The sequence below is a fragment of the Monomorium pharaonis genome, chromosome 3 (genome assembly GCF_013373865.1).
Source record: "Monomorium pharaonis isolate MP-MQ-018 chromosome 3, ASM1337386v2, whole genome shotgun sequence".
Lineage (NCBI taxonomy): Eukaryota > Metazoa > Arthropoda > Insecta > Hymenoptera > Formicidae > Monomorium > Monomorium pharaonis.
This window is the reverse complement of record NC_050469.1, coordinates 14,165,252-14,183,961: the sequence shown is the minus strand read 5'-3', so window position 1 is coordinate 14,183,961 and position 18,710 is coordinate 14,165,252. Positions and strand designations below refer to the sequence as shown.

The 18,710-nt window shown below is 34.3% G+C and overlaps 1 protein-coding gene across 3 annotated transcripts; it reads right to left on the bottom strand.

The window, feature by feature from the left end:
- Window positions 1-92: 92 nt before the first annotated feature.
- On the bottom strand, window positions 93-18,317 carry LOC105835109 (vacuolar protein sorting-associated protein 13A). 3 transcript variants are annotated; one of them, XM_012678094.3, is made up of 50 exons: window positions 18,015-18,317; window positions 17,803-17,910; window positions 17,592-17,718; window positions 17,290-17,452; window positions 17,000-17,208; window positions 16,723-16,897; window positions 16,109-16,593; window positions 15,733-15,954; window positions 15,547-15,659; window positions 15,262-15,470; window positions 14,895-15,179; window positions 14,532-14,828; window positions 14,309-14,441; window positions 13,975-14,205; window positions 13,772-13,911; window positions 13,597-13,694; window positions 12,634-12,833; window positions 12,370-12,549; window positions 12,112-12,301; window positions 11,870-12,030; window positions 11,396-11,779; window positions 11,144-11,310; window positions 10,803-11,061; window positions 10,582-10,648; window positions 10,103-10,431; window positions 9,661-9,799; window positions 9,253-9,542; window positions 9,020-9,191; window positions 8,666-8,854; window positions 8,104-8,580; window positions 7,870-8,024; window positions 7,601-7,803; window positions 7,161-7,500; window positions 6,859-7,071; window positions 6,305-6,781; window positions 4,443-4,712; window positions 3,947-4,297; window positions 3,582-3,770; window positions 3,144-3,278; window positions 2,927-3,078; window positions 2,687-2,855; window positions 2,429-2,622; window positions 2,154-2,340; window positions 1,936-2,067; window positions 1,542-1,659; window positions 1,292-1,415; window positions 1,164-1,224; window positions 942-1,087; window positions 587-713; window positions 93-351 (listed from the first exon to the last, which is right to left on the bottom strand). In XM_012678094.3, the coding sequence occupies exons 1-50, from the start codon at window positions 18,153-18,155 to the stop codon at window positions 217-219; spliced, it is 10,218 nt and encodes a 3,405-aa protein (XP_012533548.1). In that variant the 5' UTR covers window positions 18,156-18,317; the 3' UTR covers window positions 93-216. The 3 variants fall into 3 exon arrangements, with proteins under 3 accessions (XP_012533548.1, XP_012533549.1, XP_036140210.1); XM_012678095.3 differs by having other exon boundaries at window positions 2,705-2,855; XM_036284317.1 differs by lacking the exon at window positions 4,443-4,712.
- Window positions 18,318-18,710: the final 393 nt, after the last annotated feature.

The following is an 18,710-nucleotide window of genomic DNA, read 5'->3' as shown; positions in this document are numbered from 1 at the left end:
TGACTTTGGCAAGATACAATGATATAATGATGATAATGATAATAATAATAATAAAATGTAGGGCATTAGAGAGACATATATAGCGTTTTTCCTTTTTTTGCATTCACCGTATAGACTTTTATTACGCTGAACTAAATATGTAAATACACTGATCTCTTCATTCCCTTTGTTCTTTGTTTCCCCTCTGCGGTGGCCTCGTCAACGAACTCCCAATTCTCATTTAGAACAAATACTGCTCTCCATATTCAAGATCATTGCGTTGTTTATTTTGCGACATAGCCATTCCAAGATGTCCGTAGCCTCGCTTTCCACATACCAGTCTACCATGGACGATGACGTCTCTTCCTCGTTCTAGAAATCAAGTTTAATGCGATCTTTAATCTGCGTCGATCGATTGACATTAAAATGTCAAAGTTGTTTTAAATGTTGTTTAACTCCTAATATCCTAGTGTCGAATCTAAAATTCGAATCTTTAACGCAATAGAACAATGTGTGCATTTTTAATGAATTATTCACATAATAATTCTCTAGAATTCTAGATAATTGATCGTGTTAAATCAGTTTTCGTGAATAGATCGAAAGTTACCTCTGTTAGATGCAAAACAAGTTTGTTCTTAGCAACAGTTGGTGGCGACAACAATTGATTAGTTTCTAAAGTCCATTTCACATTCCATGATCCCCATGTACTTCCTTTCTCTATGTAGTATATCCGTCTGAAAAATAATTCAAGAATTTATCTTTAGAAGGATATTGTTTCTTTCACATTTTCAATCGGGGGCATCAATATGGCAATAAATTTATTCTTAAGATTTGTCGTTTATTAAGAACACAATATTAAATAATATACGTCAAACAATTAGACTCGTTATGTTAAACATGATCTCAAATTAGTTGAAAGATCTGTGATTATAAAAGCACTTTATTATAATTATTAGACTTACTGCAAAGATACGAGTGTAATGTATTTTCCGTCATCGTGAAGCGCAGCGTGTCCCCAATAAGAATCGTTTTGAACACAATGACCTGTACTAATAGCGTTTAATAAGTACATTCCTTTCGCTTTGTGCGTCGAGAATGATTCCACGCCCTAAATAACAATGTTTAATTGTTAATAATACAAAAGAGACTAATGGAAAATTGCAAATTATTGTCCTGACACTCACAAAATGTGGATTAATATAACGCGGCAGTCGCACTCTACACACGAGACCCATTTCTTGTGCTCTGTGAAACGAACAGTTTGTATTTAAAATGAATGCACGAGAGAAACTGGTGCCAGTAGCATTGATACCTTTTTATTATGTTCGCTATTACTTTCGAATAAGTTTTCAAACAAGAGCTTTCTGCCTTGAACAGCACGGATGTTTTCTTTCCCAATGTTTTGAAGAAATATCTTAATTCTTCTCGATGAATGCCTGTCATTTTGCAAGAGATTTAATAAAAACGTCGAGGCGGAAATGAAACGGCAATGAGCGAATCAACAGATGTGCGCAGCACGATTACGTATGCTCCCACTTACATCCCAGGAATGATCTACTCACTATTCGTTGACGTAGTGATCAAGCCGGAAGTCTCCAAATCGATTTCTGTAGCGAACGAATGATCGACTAGAAACGCCGAAGACTGCACATCTGGATTCCGATAATTCATATCCTTCATCTAGAAATAAAATGTAACAAATATTTCAGTTCCTATTTTCATGCTACATTACAAAAATATTTTCATGAATCTAGTGTTTCAGCTGCAAACACTAAGAATCGAATCAAATTTTTCTTTGTAGTTAATTATTTATATTGAATTTTATTTAATGAAAATCACAAGGACTTAATCTTTAGATAATTGAAAAGTTGCTACACATACGAATTATAAGATTTATTAATTAATTAAAGCTGGGAAGAGTAACTTTTTGTTTTTCCGTGGCTTTATAGCGTTTACCTTATAATGAAGCGTGTGAGCGTCGTGGCCGCTTAAAAATGAGGCTTGCGTACCGTCGGGTGTAGCATGTCCCAGCTCGCATGCGACCTCGTGCGCCAGCTTCTCCGCAGATTCATCTCCACACATTAATAACTGAAAACTCATTGCAAATTAGTGCAGTTTTCAATAGAAAGATGTATCGTCTATTCGTGATATATATCATGCTTTTACTCGCTTACCAAATCCGGCTCGCAGAAATAGCTCCCAGGTAACTTAAAGTTGTACCCATACTGATTTCCCAGGACGGTAGTAAAGCGCACTAACACGTGAAACTGCTCCATAATTTGCGCCACGTAAACGCGCGAAAGATGCGAGAGGAATCGTTTACTGTCCACGGTAATAAAATTATTTCGATAATGGGGCAATCTAAATGAGGAATAAAAAAAATCATGAGATTTACTATTGGCGCTTATTAGTATTCTATATCTATATCTATTCAAATTAATCACCTCACCTGAATTCAACATTCCTCTCAAATGTACCTCTCTCGGCGTACTCGAAGATAAATCGAAGAATATTGTGATAACCGAGCACATTGCTAAAATTACGCGCGTTAGATCCGTCCGTGTTGGCCAATAATTTCAAGCGCAACGTCATCGGAGAAATGTATATCTGCTCTATCAAATCTTTCCTTTTGCCGTTCGTGTCCTGCAATTCAAACACATAAATCAGTCAAAGTCTATGCATTTACGCGCGCGAGATTCGACATTACATTACGAATTTTGCCAACCGAAAGAACACGCATGTTGGAGACGTCTCTCCTGAGTTTTGCAGCGATCGAGTATTTAGTTTCCGGTGTTTTAGGTACCAAATTGATCAAGGAGCACAGGAAGGTCTCTTCTAAATTCAAATTGAATTCCCTGATGATTACACATATTCCTCTGAAAGAATGTCATTGAAAAATTATTGTGAAAAATATTAACAAACAATAATTTCATTTGTACATACGTACTTGTAAATAATATTTCTTAATTTGCGTTGCTTTAAATACGAAAACTCTAAGCAATGCTTCAATCTGCGGCTTCCAGCATAATTTACAAAAGTCTTTTGTAAGTTGGAGTATAAAACTACTGGAAAGGTAGCTTCACTCAATTGATTATCGATCTACAAAATGGGAAAAAATTTTATTATTTATATATATTGTTGTAAATATATAAATGATTGCATACCTGTATTCTATGAACGTATCCTTGCAAGTAACAAAGTGTTGTGGATTTCCTACAATGCAACCAGATACCTGGTGAATATGTCCTTCGCAACTTGCCGAAAAACGGTTTAGTCATCTGCATTTTTGTAAAGTCAACCTGCAGAAGAAGAGATTTGTTAAGGGCGGATTATTCATTCATCTTCACTATAAGATAAAGTAAAAAAAATCAGTTTACAATATATAGATATATTTGAAATATTTGTCTATTCTGAATTAGCATGTTTTACATGTTTTACATGTTTAATAATTCAAGATATATTTGTATAATGAATAACATACATTATATTATATTTTATTAAATACAATAAAATCGAGTCAAATCTTTAACTTTGTCAATGTTCACGAGTCGAATGATATATTCGCAATACAGTTTGGAAGACATATTTGGTATCCGACGTACATCAATGAAATTCTCGAGCTGTGCCATCTTCGTAGAATTCGTGTATTTATTTTCTAACCAGGCGGTTAGTTCCAGCGACAGATTCCTCCATCGTTTGCTGAAGTAAAGCTCCCAATTCGCGGCGGAGTCGATCACACTGGCGTATAGTAACTCTCGCCTGACGTTATGAAGATTGGATTCCTGTACAATCTATAAAAAATACGTCAATCTTCAATTGATCACATCCAGAATTGCATTCGGAAACATCACTCTCAGGTATCATTTTATCTTTGCTTCACATTAAATGAACAAGAAAGATAAAATGATACATGGAGGCGCTCGAATAATATTTCCACGAGTGAAAAATAAAATCGTTGTTCACTTACAATGCTGATTCCGATAGCTGCAATTGATAAGAATATTTCTCTTTTGCTCGCCTCGGGATCAATGATGCTCCTCGCTTTCAGGTACACGCTCTCGTGCTGCGTAAACAGCAACACGCGTTGGTCACCTTCCATGTAGCTCACCCAGTAAACTTCCGCTTCACCCTGATGTACATGCTCTAATCCTTGTAACTTTTCCTCGCTCTCCGCACTAGGACCGTGATTGACACTTCCATTCGTGTCCTCCGACCATGATTTCGTATTCGCCAGCGACTTTGGAGTGATGGAAGAATGAGACGCGCTATGACGTCGTTCAATAGTTACGAAGGATACTTTTTCGTGTCCGTAGCCATCCTGAAGATAGATACAAGCAATAAGTCTATGTACATAAATTTTTCTAAAAACTAGATTAAAAAATTAATCTTTTACAAGAACCAAAGTCGTAAAATTTTCAAAGATAAATTGAGAAACTAAAGAAGTCAATATTTTGCTCTACTACCGTCTCAAATTGCGCTTTGTATCCGATTGCGTTATTACTGTAAACATTCCAGATCAATTCTCTAGTTTGAGTAGGATCGTCCCAAGTGTACAGCAAACTTTGGAATGGTTTGAGCAATGCAACTTGGCCTAAATCAACTTGATTTAACTTTAGAAACAGTTTGTCGCAGAGATTATCCACTCTCACGGGTATATCACCGGTGATATATCTTCGGAATGTTATGCGGTATGGAGTATTGACGCCACCTTCAATCTCCACGCACAGTGCTGACTGTGATTATAAGAAAAAGTTTTATAAGAAGCTTTTAAGTTACATATTACAACATAAATTAAATAAAATTTTTAACCCTTATCAAGTGTATTTCAAATTTGTTACAAAACGTGTAAGTACCAGACAATTTCCTCACATTTTCAATCACACAATAAAATCATTGAGATAAATAAGAATAAAATAGGGGGATCCATACTTGTTTAAATTACGTCAACTAAATTAGCGTCTATCCATTATCGATTTGTGCTAAAGAAACTTTAAATATTGCTTCAGAGGACGTGTTAGAAAGTACTCCGTCTGTACTCCGCAACCTTTGTCAGTAGAAAGAAGAGATATGTAATTGGTACAGAAAACCCACCTTTTTAGACTGGTATATTAATTATTTCTCTTCCCATCCTAAGGGCTATAAAATTAATACAATCACTAATCTTATAGATCAAGGTATTTGTTGTCTGATGAACGATTCCATAGATCAAACATCGAAATTGTTAAAAACTGTTGTTCAACAACCGCATTTGTCAACAAATATATTAGGAGATGGCTCAATTTATTAAAGAAAAAGCAATTACTGGTGATGACATGCTGTTTAACAAAAAATCAGACAATGGCAAAAGAATCGTATTACCTTATGTAAAACTCTAGTGAGGATTTGAAACATATACTTGATAAATTTGTAGATGTACGTTACACTGTACCAAAAAAGACAGTTTAATAAAAAAGGGTAAAGACAGGATAGATGATTCTATGGCAACGGAACTTGTCTACAAACTGTAAAGATTGCAACTTGTCTTACATAGGACAGACAAAACGACACATGAAAACGAGAATTAAAGAACACCAATGCAATATAAAAAGTTTGTTAGCATATCACAATGTAGTTACCAATCACGGCTTATCTCTAATCATGAGTTTAATTGGTAAAAACCTAATATTTTACACAAAGAGAAACAAAAAAAGAGAGATCGCGGAAATGTTCTTCATTAAAAAATTCAAGAACATCAATCTGCAAAAAGATACTGACAATCTCAACGTTATATACGATAAAATTATAAACATTGTTTAGACACTTTTGATTAGTTATTTTTCTAACAGATTCATTTAATGTTGTTAAACGTGATTTTCAACTATCTCTTTTTTTCTACTGACAAAGGTTGTGGAGTACAGACGTGCTTTCTAACACGTCCTTTGAAACAATACTTAAAGTTTCTCTATCGCGAATCGATAATAGACAGACGCTAATTTAGTTGACATAATTTAAACAAGTATGTATTCCCCTATTTTATTCTTATTCATCTCAATAATTTTATTGTGTGATTGACAATATAAGGAAATTGTCCAGTACTTACACGTTTTGTGACAAATTTTAGATACACTTGATAAGAACCAGAAATCGCGACTGGCCGAAAAACGTTGTATTATTCCTTAATTCATTAATAATAATTAATATTGAATCAATTGCCAGATTTGTCCACTACTTTTATTATCATTTCTTTGATTGCTGGCAACTTAACAATTATCTATTTAGATTAAATGAAATTATTTATAAAAATTGTTCGGGGCTCATAACTAACGATTGCGTATCTCTGTCTTACCCCGTTATCCATTCTCAACACAGTTTTGCCCATATGTGTAATATCAAAATGTTGCGAGACCAGCTGGCTATTTCTCCACTTTATTTTCATCTTCATAGACTCCGTAGCGGGCCAGAATGACATTTCTTGCCCGGGCAAGAGATCGTTCCAAAGATCGGCCTCTTCATTCTCCTCCATGAATCTCAAGGCCCTTTTGGTTTTGTTACAGATGAAGAAGTACGGTAGAAATGTTATTATCTTGGTGAAAATCGGCGACAAACGAGAACTCTCTATCTCTGTCAAAATCTGATACTTTCGTCCGCGTTCGATATCGCGACATACGATCAACGACATCGATGTGATCCCATCCAATCCAAACGGTACTGACCATTCGGATTGATGGGCCCTTAATTGCACCATGCTCTTTTTATTATTCTTCTGGGAAAATACCATTAATTCCTCTTCCGGCATCTCATACGTTATATGAGAATGGCAATCCTAAGAGAAAATGTTACTTACTAAAGCATATATTTATTATTGTTAGGAAAAAATCCGCATCATTATACCCCGCTTACCTGAACAAACAACGGCAAGCCAGACTTATTTATTATCCAATACTGCGATTGTATAATGATATTCCAGCTAAGGATTTTGCACAACTCTAAGCACAGCAAAAAAGGTTTCGTCAAGTCCGACTCGCTGTCTGTAGACATTAACACAAACTTACGCTCTAGATTCATATTTAGTTTTACCGCGCCCATCCAAGTCGTGCCTAAATAATTGTGTATCTAAAATTATTAGAACAGTGTGTAATTAAACAATGCAATAAAACACATTTGTATGTAGCTAGTTTTTTTCGAATAATGATTCTATGTACCTTGAAAACAAAATGCACGTTACTGCTATGATTCAGAGAGTGCATATTTATTTTCTCTCCGGGTTCAATTTTCACCTCGTAATTGATGGCAGGTATATTGACATCGATGACAAAGGGTAGCTGATTATTGAAAATAATAGGTGGTACGATATTTATTAAGTAATTCGGTACTTGACAGCCTGACGGACGCGTCATTAACGGGAATTCTGTGCATACCGCCCTGACACAGAATACATTGCGGTTATTGTCGCCTTTTGCTTCACAGCATACGTCTTTAAATGCATTTGCTGTACCCCTCATATCTCTCCAATAAATTCCTTCTTCACTAATTTGATATTTCCTGTAAATAATATATTTGTTAGTATAACATAAAATATGCTTTATTTTACTTCTACTATAATGTCTTAAAAACAAGTTTATAACATTGCAATTTTACTTACTCTAGATATGCAGGAAGAACATGGATCGGACAATGATAAGCAATATATAGAGGAATGTTATAAGTTGCGTCAGGTTCTATGATCGCCATTCTCACATTATGATCAAAAGGATTCGTAGTTTCACCAGTTAGCGTCAGGCCTAATTTGTCTATTATTGCTTTCTTATAATAAAGTCCCAACGCATACGAGGTTTCGTTTCGAAACTGAAACATATCTTTCAATTAGTAAAGAGAAAATATTAAACGATCAGATAAGTAAGATCATATTACCTGTAATGGAGATCGTACACAAATTGTGCGGTGCAAATAAGTGTTTATCGATGCCTCTATCACCAGGTAATAACGAACTTCATGTCTAACAGGACGAAGCGATACGAGATTACGCGCTTCTTTCTTTGGGCAATACACTAACACATCTTCGAAGCCTGCGTTAAAGATAAAAGAATGTTAGTATTTGTGTATTTACAATTTCTGAGAATATACTTGCTAAAGTCCAAAAATTACCATCAAACACGATACGAAGGAGTTCGCTGGTTATCAATTTATAAACGTGCATTGGTGAATCGGCGGGGAAAACTTTACACTCCGACACAGTCACAAGGGTTTCTTTACCAGCCCACTGGGGACTCGTGAGATCCGCCGCCTGTTCATTTTCAGGACTGCTGGGCACGCTGACTGGCGAACTTCCGTCGTGAAAACTATACGCGCCTACGACGCGCGTATCGCTCTTACCGTCTACTTGTTCTTGGACAAGTAGCTCCACTCGACTCGCGTGACCTATGTCATTCAGCACTGTCAATTCCCGCGTGTTAGCAGGCACAAACGGGATTCCACCCCTTGCTTGCGTGAACGCGTTCAAAATCACGTTCCACGTTGTAATCATGTCTTGCGTTATGGTGATGTTAACTTTATCTTCCGAATACACAATAATGTGTGATGCGGTGCAATTCGTTTTTGGTGGTGCATGCACATCAGGATTATCTGCGATAAAAAATACGATACATTAAAGCATGAGTACAAATAATTAAGATTCAGTACATTTGCATACAATAAAAAATTTACGTACAACATTCAGGATTGCAATCTAGGATCAATTCAAATTCCTCGTCCTCGTTTGTACTCGAGTCGTCGGAATCGCTCTCTTCATCATCACTATTATTACTGAATAGATAACTTGAAATCTTTGTTAATTTCGTATCGCTCTCGTCATCGTCCGTGTCGGATTCATCCTCGTATGTGACATAGATTTCAGGTTCTGCGTATTAAGAAGATATATTTAATGACATAGATTTCAGGTTTTGCGTATTAAGAAGATATATTTAATAATATATAATTAAACTATAATTAAACAAAGAAGATATAATTAAATAATATAATCAGACGTGACATTTCCATGTGGTTGATAGATAAATAACTTTACCTTTTTTTGTAACAGAGATCATATCAGCGTCAGGTCCAATAAACGTCATGTCTGTCATATCCTCTCCATTGTACTGCATGTCCTTCTTTCTCGATTTTACTGGATCTTGTTTTATGTCGCGACAAGGATCCATCCAGTTAGAGTTAATCATACTTGCTTCACCTCGATAAATCTGAAGAAATTAAATTGAATCAATAAATAATTAAAAAATACATATAATGCACGTCAGTCACCTTGATAGTAAATTCCCATGGTTTATAGTTTGCATCATCTTTCGTGCAAAATTCCACGAACGGCTCCCAATTCTGGCGAGCTCTATTGTAGCAAAACGCGTGAAGTTTTACGTTGGATTCGAGGTGAAAATTGTTGCGCCAATCGTTAATGGTAGTGGTGACGACAGTTTCCATTCTCATTACTGGAACTCTTCCTATGGCGTGTTCCATTTCCAACAATAAACATATTGATACGGGTCTCAAATTGAATGTTACATGATCGTTGCGACGACGATACAATTCCGTGTCACCTAAAAGACGTGCAATAAAAATATAAAGATGTTATAAAAATATAACTTTGTTTAAACAAATATAAACAGTTAATGGAATTCAAACAGAATACATCTGTAATGTATGTGAACTAGTTACCTTCGTCAGTTTTCTTATACGGTATACTAGAAACTTTTCTTGAGGTCCAAAGATTGTTGTGCACATTTGTATTCTGATTGGTACCGTCATCTATTTTCGAATTAATACTGTTCAGAAAAGTCGATGCTTCATTCAATATCTGGAATTTAGATATTAATATATAACACAATTTATATATAGTGTATACATCTATCAATACACATATTTATTTATGTAACACTGCATGCTCAATACTTCAAAAAACTTTAATCCTTATTTTAGATCCAATTATCGGTATTCATAATCAAATCTTATTTCAAGATCGTCTTAAGCAAGATACTAATACGGCTCTGTGATTGGCTGATGGCATCTTAAGACAGTACTTAAGATGATCTTAAATATAAGATCCGATTGTGAATACTGGCCTATGTATCACACATACTTCAAATCTAATAATACTTACGTCGACGAAAGTATGAATCACCTCCGCCGATAGATGTACATTGATATTATTTATAACAACAGTAATTTCTTCATTGCCGCAAGACAATTTCTTTTTACAAATTTCAATATCACAGGGACATAACAACCAACATGGAGACTCATAATTCCCCTGTCTTTTAGTCTTAGCATTAATGTTGGTTAGAGTACAAACTATTGAAGAGGACCGGCTGTGTCTGCTACTTTCAATAAACACTTCCGCCTGCATTCGTATCACATGTGTGTTACTCTTCTCCAAGTCACCGAATAAAAAGATGTCTGGCTTTTGTATTCTAACTGATATAGAAGTACCTAAACATTAGACATATTAAAATTATTGTTCATTTTGTTTTCACTTTAGATTATATAAAGATTTTCACATATTACACATATTTCACATACAATATTACTATTGAACAAGAGAACAATTTTATATATAATATGCATGCACAGACGAACTACCTGGTTGCTCCTTAAAATATTGGGAACAATTTAATTTGTCAATTTCTGCATTTAAAGCATTCCGGTTCTTGATTGAAACCAAATAAATTTGGAGAATTAATTCAATTATTAATATTTAGAAGATATTTTTAAGGATAAGAGAAATATACATGAGAGAAAAAGTATTTTAATATATTAAAAATATGCTTGATGAACAGATTATCTAAATAAGTTGTATTTACCATCTGATTATTATTATCATATCCGTGATTGATAATTCCTTTTTCTATCTGTTCGCCGGGTAAGGAATCCAGAAAGTAACGTCCCAAGTGCATTAAAAAAGGAACAGACAAATTAATTCGTATGTCTTGAATAAGAACATCAAAACACTTTTCCTCTGCTTGAGTACGGCTGTATGTAACATCAATTATAGGAGACATCGACACGGAAATAAAAGACTCTAAATTCTTTTCTAAAGATATTGCCGGCGATTGAATTATCCTAAAATGGAAAAAGGAGATTTTTATTTTTGATTAAATTTTTATTAAATTTTAGTTGTACAATCCGATTATACAACGGATACCTTTTCTCAATAACCAAGTCCTTGCGGGTATCCTGTAATAAGCAACTTTGCAACGACAATTTCATTTTCAAACTCTTGTCACTATAGAAATCCCAAGTGTTTATAGTTTCCCCGAAACTCAGCTTGCACAGACCGTGATTTAAATCGCGCACAGGAGAGCTCAACACCTGCAATGCAAATAATAAAAATAATGTATAAATAAAAATGTATTTAGCGATATTCCAGCAGACATTCATCTAGATCAATATTTACCTCTTCCGTATCCATAAATAAATTTAATTGCAAACCCTCCAACGTAAGTTTAATATTGATTTCGCACAGTGCAGTTTCATTGTGCGTTAAGAAGTTTTCTAATTTCTTTACCATAACATCGTCTTCGTTGCTACTCTTTTGGGAATTTTGCATCAAAATTCTATCTTCGTTCTCGCTGATTTTCTTAAGCAGTGGTATCTTAGAAACATTATCTTGCCACACTAATATAAGAGATTTGAGATCCTTCTGACTTAAATTTATATTTATGATGTCAATAGCACCTTGCACATTGAATAAACCGTAAGTGTGAAATTCAATAATACTACGATACTCCGTTTTTCTCTTAATATCAAACTGAATTTGTATAGGCTCGATAATGGGTTCCTGAAATTATATGTAATATTATATGTAATATTATTTTAATTTTAACAAATTGTCACGTAAGTTAATCAATTAAAATCAATGCAACTTTACCTGGACTTCTAAGTCTCGAGTCAGCGTCATAATTGCTCTGGACACAGTCATAGATTTTAATTTTACCAAAATATTATCAATTATTAATGAATTGCTATCGCCAGCGGTCGCTTTGACTGACTGTTTACTATTTTTAAAAAAATTTTCAACTGATAATATGCCTAAAAGTAATTTTTTTAATGAAATTAAAAGAATTTCCTTTCTGAATCTATACGTTTGTTTTAAAACACACAATTTCCTACCTGTATCAAAAACCAGGAGACTCGGAGCATCTTTTTTTTGTGGCAGTAAAAAAGTAGGCCCTTGTATATCGATAAAAATATGCAATTTCGTCGCGCTTCTCTTAAACAATTCAATTCCTCCAACGAATTTATTTTTCAAATAATACAAAAAACGCGTGTAATATACAGAAGTAAATGGTATTATAAAATTCTGTGGAAAAAGTTAAAATAAATATCAATATTATAGTAATACGAGCATTAGTCATAATTGTATCATACCCGTAAATCGTATAGAATTTTAGAAATGATCACGCAATTTATTCGTCCAATAGAAAGCTTGAAGGTACCATCCGACATTACATCATCCTGGTTTGTATCGATATCTGAACATTTATATAATCGTGGGGTGTGTCTCACGTATTTCAGGTCAAAAACCTTATCTTCATCGGTCGTCAAAATCTGTAAATAAAATGTTTAAAAAATATATATATATATAATATGTATGCATATTATGTAGTAAAAAACATATGTCAAGACAATTACTCTGGAATAAAGCGTATCATTAATCAAATCTTCAGCAAGTATGTTCCTGAGATGTACACGCAGCACCATTCTTTCATTCGCATTATAGATGCAATCATTTTCCAAGCCCAAAATCTTAATCTCCATTAAATCAATATCCTTATCGCAGAACCGTACTACCAACGAGCTGAGCCTGGTTGAATAATTTAGTTTAATTGCACCTGAAAAAGTAATAAAAAATACAAAATTATTTTAGATTTAACTCTTGGTTAACATCGTGGGGTCCAGCTGAGGCCCCAGCCTACTTTAGCTTCAATTTACTCGTCCTTAAAGTTTCAGAATTATACTTGTGGCGCTATTTATTATTAGTTCGAAGAACCCTCAACCTCCTCGAGCACAGAGAGTAATCTCAATAACATCATTCTAACTATGGCAAATGAACAAAACGGAATCAGTAGAGACCTCAGTGCATCAACGACCATCAATAAACTTTTTTTTTTCAAAGTATAGTATCTCGAGATTCTTCAGGTAAATGTTTAACTCTTAACATGAAACAATGAAAAAGTTATGAATTTTTGAATTAAAGTAGTCATTTTTGTCTTTTTAGATTCTTTTCCACGTTCAAAATTATATTTTATCAAAATAAACTCCGAAATCTTCTAAAATAACATTTAAAGACTACTTTACATTTTTTCCAAAATATAATAATAAAAATCAGCTATTTTACAGTACACATTTTAGTGCTTGGGATCTGGAAAACCCCAAGCCAACTATTCTGAAGTGTGCCAACTAAGGGTTAAGCTTTTGCGGCCATTGATGTTACTTCTAGTAGAAAGAGCTTCAAACTCTTAAGATTCATAAAGAATAAATGCCATTATATGCCCCATTGTTAACAACATCAGTGAACCCACCTACAATTTAGCCCGCTCTCTCACAAACCTCTCCAAAAATGGAATAGAACAAGTAAGCGATACACACTCATACCTGGTGGAATGGGTGGATCGATGTCCCATTGTTCACGTTTCACGATAGTAGTGCACATTTTCTTGGCGTACTTAGATACGAGAGTATCGTGGCACACACTGAAATAAAAGAATTGGCGTTTCTCCAAAGTATCAAAATGACTTTTATTTTATCATATAAAAATTGTCTTACTTACGCTTGAAATTTATTCCAATAGTCTTTCATTTTCAACAATGCGGATTTATGAAAGTTTATATTAATATTCAATAGATTCATAATCAGCGAACGTTCGATATTTTTAAAATGTGACTTAAAATCAGGGCAATTTGATTTAACCTGAAGGGAAAATAAATCAATATTTTTGTATTGAAACACGTAACATCTTCATAAATTAATTACCTTACGATACGAAACAACGAGAACTTCGTAAGACTCATCAGTAGATATCAGTTCTAAATATGATCCAGTAATACCAGCATTTGTCTTATCAACCAAAAAAATTGATCCGATGCCAAACTGAACAGCAACACCATATTCCATCATAGCCGTTTCATAGTACAAGGTATGCATTCTCAAATTTAAATAAGGCTGTTCTCGGTTATCTGCCGTATCTTCCAAATTCACGGAGAACTAAATTTTGGATCAATAAGTCAATGATATATCTGTTCACACACACGCACACATACACACAAAACTTAATATATAATATATATAATAATGAAACTGTACTTGCCTCTCCTATAGCAAATCGAAGCAACAAATTAATGTGATTACACGGAGATATATTATCGTCAAATCCAGACAAATTAATCGTTTTAGATAATAATTCCAAATCTTCTTCACTAACTTCCGAAGAGACGACACTTCTATTTAAAATAAAATATTTTCTTTTTAAAATGATCAAAATATGTATTGAGAAAGTGTATATGTACATACATTATGTATATATACATTACCTGTCAAGCTTTGGTACATTATTAGTTACAACTTCCTTAATGACAGGTTTAAAACCACTATGCATTACTATAACAGATGGCAAGCATACGCTGGATTGTACTTTCATTAATTCTTTCGTTGAAATAAAAATAATACTAGATTTTCGTCCAAAAATCGAATTTTTTATGGTGGCTTTATATTTCTCAATATTGTTTTCGTACAGTACTAGCAATTTATTCAGGAAATACGTCAGCAATCGTAGTTTATTTTCTGATAGATTAAACTTCATGTTCGAGATGTGTACATTAAGTTTTGTCCTGTGAAATATCGTATATTGAAAAGATGCGTCAACAAGAATTTGGCGGCGTAACTATGCATATTACCGTGGTAATTGACGATATTCGGGTCTAATGCTGTATGAAAGTGTTACATTTGCTTGCAGCTTAGGTAACAAATGATACTCTGAATCACTCCGTTTTCTCACCGAGCGCCAATCATCGCCTGAATGACAAAATAAAATTTGCGCACCGGAAAACATTATATTAAGTCTGTCATAGAGTAATTCTTCTAGTTCCATGAGAGTGGCATCTTCCAATTGTAAATTCGTTGCTTGAAGCTCGTTGGTCAGCGTTATGTTACCGAAATCCAAAACGAGTATATGCCCTCCTCTAAAAAAAAGGTAAATATATATAAAATGATATTTATATGCACTTTCTTATCTAATTCTATACTATCGTACGTAATACACACTTTTGAATTGATCCGTGTTCGGGAAATATAATATAAGGACTTTTGATGTCTATTTTGAAGCTGATTCTCAATGTCTGTGAAACGATGTCGTCCACAAAGTTCAGATATCTTCTTTTGACGTAGTCCCACAATTTGTGTACTCCGCGAATCGTATCGTGGAGATAATTGGTATTAAATTTAAAAAAATTAATAATTTCCACTATTGCAAACTGAAAAGCAATTTATAAAGATTACTAAAATCATAAACAAAATATTATTTGAAGTCATATATAAAAGCATTCCTACATGATGGTAAGTCACTTCAATAGCTTCCAACTTTATAGCTACTTCAAAAATAGGATCCATATTTAATCCATTTTTCTCAAAATCTATCGCCAAAAAATACGTAGATACATTCCCTGTCACACATAATAATTACAATTAGTATTTCTGCAATAGTTTATAAATCGCCTACACAGACAGGCGCATTACCTGTTAACACATTATCTACTGTAATTAGAGGAACCAAATCGCCATCGGTTGATATAGCTTCAATTACAAAACTTTCAGCACGAACAGATATCTTGAAAGCTAATAATGTAGGCCGTGCCTCGACACTTGTCAGAAATTGCGTGACGGTTACGATCAGCATTTCTTTGCCTTTACTTAGAAGGCTTAGACAACAATTTGCCAAAGTAAAGTTTAATTTGTAATCTGCAATTTAAAAAAATTCTTCATATAAACAATATTTAAAAATGCAGATTTTTCTCAAATATTTTTTATAATTTTTATAATAATTTTCTCTTAATTGGAATTATTAAAATGCATTATAAAATAAGAAATATAAAATAAGAACAAACGTGCTCACCGATTTGTTTCAGCGATTTTTCTTTTATCTTTGAAATAGACGAATTTTCCGTTATATCTGGCAATGAGTTTGGATTTTCCCCCTTGCTGCATTGATTTGTTACATCTTGTGCTTGATCTGGTAATATAGATTCCACATTGTGTTGCAAGTCCTCTTTCGATGAACTCATTGTTGTGATTTGGCACTCTCGCTCCATATCCTTGTTTCTCAATTCCTGTCTAGCATGTTCTCTTGCAATCACTACATTTAATATTGTCAGGTTGTCTTCATGTTTCTGCATATCCAATTTCAACTCCGTATCGTTTGGCCGTTGTAAACTTTGGATACATGTCTCTTTGTATTTTTTATAATTTTCTCTGTGTTTAGCTATATGTGACCAAGTGTACGGCTTAATGTAGTGATTCAAAATAAAATTATACGCGTATTTCCACCAGGCTGACGATTCCTCATACACGCTTTTTTCAGGGCGATATTTAGCATATGGCCTGTCGGTAATTAAAAGAGAGAAAGAAAGAGAAAAAGAGTTCACATTAGTTTTTAATCAATAGTTTTATCAGTTTATTAAAAATGCATGTGTCATTAAAATAAATAAATATTAGATACTGCAAATTTACCTGTTAATAGTCGCACGTAGCAAGGAGTCATAAATATGACAAAATGTGGCGTATTGCGCTTCGGATAATTGCATCGCTACATCTTGAAGTACAATATCGACTAACATACGTGAAGCCTGCGTTTCTGTGCCCTTGTGTATAATGACTTTAATCTTGGCCGTAAATGGCTTCAACACTTGTGGACAAAAAAAATTTCGTTAAAATCAAAGAATTTGAAATGTTTCTTTTAAACGCAAGATAATGATATGTATTCCACAGGTAAGTATCTCAAACATACAAAACTGAAACTCTTTGTTCTTCATTCCAAACGTTTGCAAAGCTCGATGCATCGTGATTTTCCACGCGAGTAAAGTGGACATGTCCCAATTGCCCTCAACATTTATGCAGGATTCAGTGTCGTGATCCATGTACACGCTGAGCGATTCTGCCCGTATTAGCTGGTATACCGTTTGTGAATTTGTAGCACACACCCCGGGCTTCCATTTGCTGGAATTCATTGTTTCTAATCATAATACTGGATGCACACAATCAAAAAAAATATAACTTTAATATGAATTATCAAATTACTTGTTGGTAGTCGTTATAGATATACTTTGTATACATATACCACAGGCACAGAGGAAGTTGCGCAATATTTTCTCTTCATATCTAATATGTACATTATTTATAGTAATCTGAAAGTTCTTTGTAACTGACGCCAATAGACCATCGAATAGTTGAGGAGGTAGACCTACAGAAGAAAATCATAAATGTAGACGCAGATCAAATCGCTTTGAATAAAAATAGCTATTTATCATTATTCCTGATAGGTGAATATCTCTGTAAAGCGTTTTATTAATAAACAATATTTAACAAAATTATTTGATTACCAGCTCTAAATATATCATCTTCTTTAAGATCTTCAAGTATCTTCTTTTTTTCCGCTCTTATTAAACGTTTCTGTATCTCTGGATCATATGGACCGGATAATGCAGGTACTGCTACTGCATATACATCCTTAAAAAGATAAAAGCAGTATTATTATTTTAATATATAATATATCTCATTATTGCAAACAATCATACATAGATTATTCGATACCTCTATGCATATCACAATGGGTTGCGAGAAGAGTCCAGACCATGGTATTTTCAAAATAATTTTCCCTATCAAGCCAATCTCTACTCTAATTGGTAATCCCAATTGATACTGCAAAAACAATAACATATTAAGAACGTACATGTAACATTCAACTATATTGAAAATTTTTTTTATCGTCTGATGACTCATTAGGAAAAAGAAAGAATTTGTACCAGAGCCTCGGGCTTCAATTTCAGGTCAGTGAGGCATGTATCCCCGGAGAAAATACCGACGTTGAATTGCTCTGTGTCCAGGTCTTCCACGTATCTGCCCAGCAGGCGGTTCAAAAATGCCGCTATAGCCCCTTCGAACATCGTCGCCGTTGTCGTCGTCTGCCCGAGAAGTCCTATGAGCACCGAATGCCGCTTTCTATCTATCACGCGAGCCAGACGACGGGATCATATGGGATCGACCTGGGCCCCGGTCATCGTCATAACCTCCTCGGGATTGTTGCAATTCGCAAAATAATTCAGTCATGCGCGACATCGTCGCGATCCTTATTGATCTCGAATCTCACCCGCCGCTGCGCGACGCGACGTAACGCGACGTCCACAGTAGCAGCGAATACAGCATACATTCTTTGCACCTTTGCACCTTCTGCGCTTGAAGAAGTGAGAAATAAATACTCCGATTTTTTCATAATTCCAATTTTGATCAGTGATTAATATTCATTTCTTTCAATGTAGATTGACTTTAATCTCAGTTTAACTTATATTCTCTACATTTTTCTAGTTCTAGGAATTACGATTAAATTTAGAAAAAGAATAGTTCATGTGAATTTAAAGAAACATATTCTTAGCTACACCTTTTTCCATTACCTACATTTGAAAAGAAAATGCTGCGTCGAATCGTGACGTCGCATTGAGTGA

Coding starts and splice junctions, on each gene's coding strand:
- LOC105835109 (XM_012678094.3), bottom strand. CDS start 18,155: ATGTTCGAAGGGGCTATAGCGGCATTTTTGAACCGCCTGCTGGGCAGA. Junction 7,804..7,869: donor GTGTACGATCTCCATTACAG/GTAATATGATCT, acceptor GATATGTTTCAG/TTTCGAAACGAAACCTCGTA. Junction 1,225..1,291: donor ATAGCGAACATAATAAAAAG/GTATCAATGCTA, acceptor TTCGTTTCACAG/AGCACAAGAAATGGGTCTCG.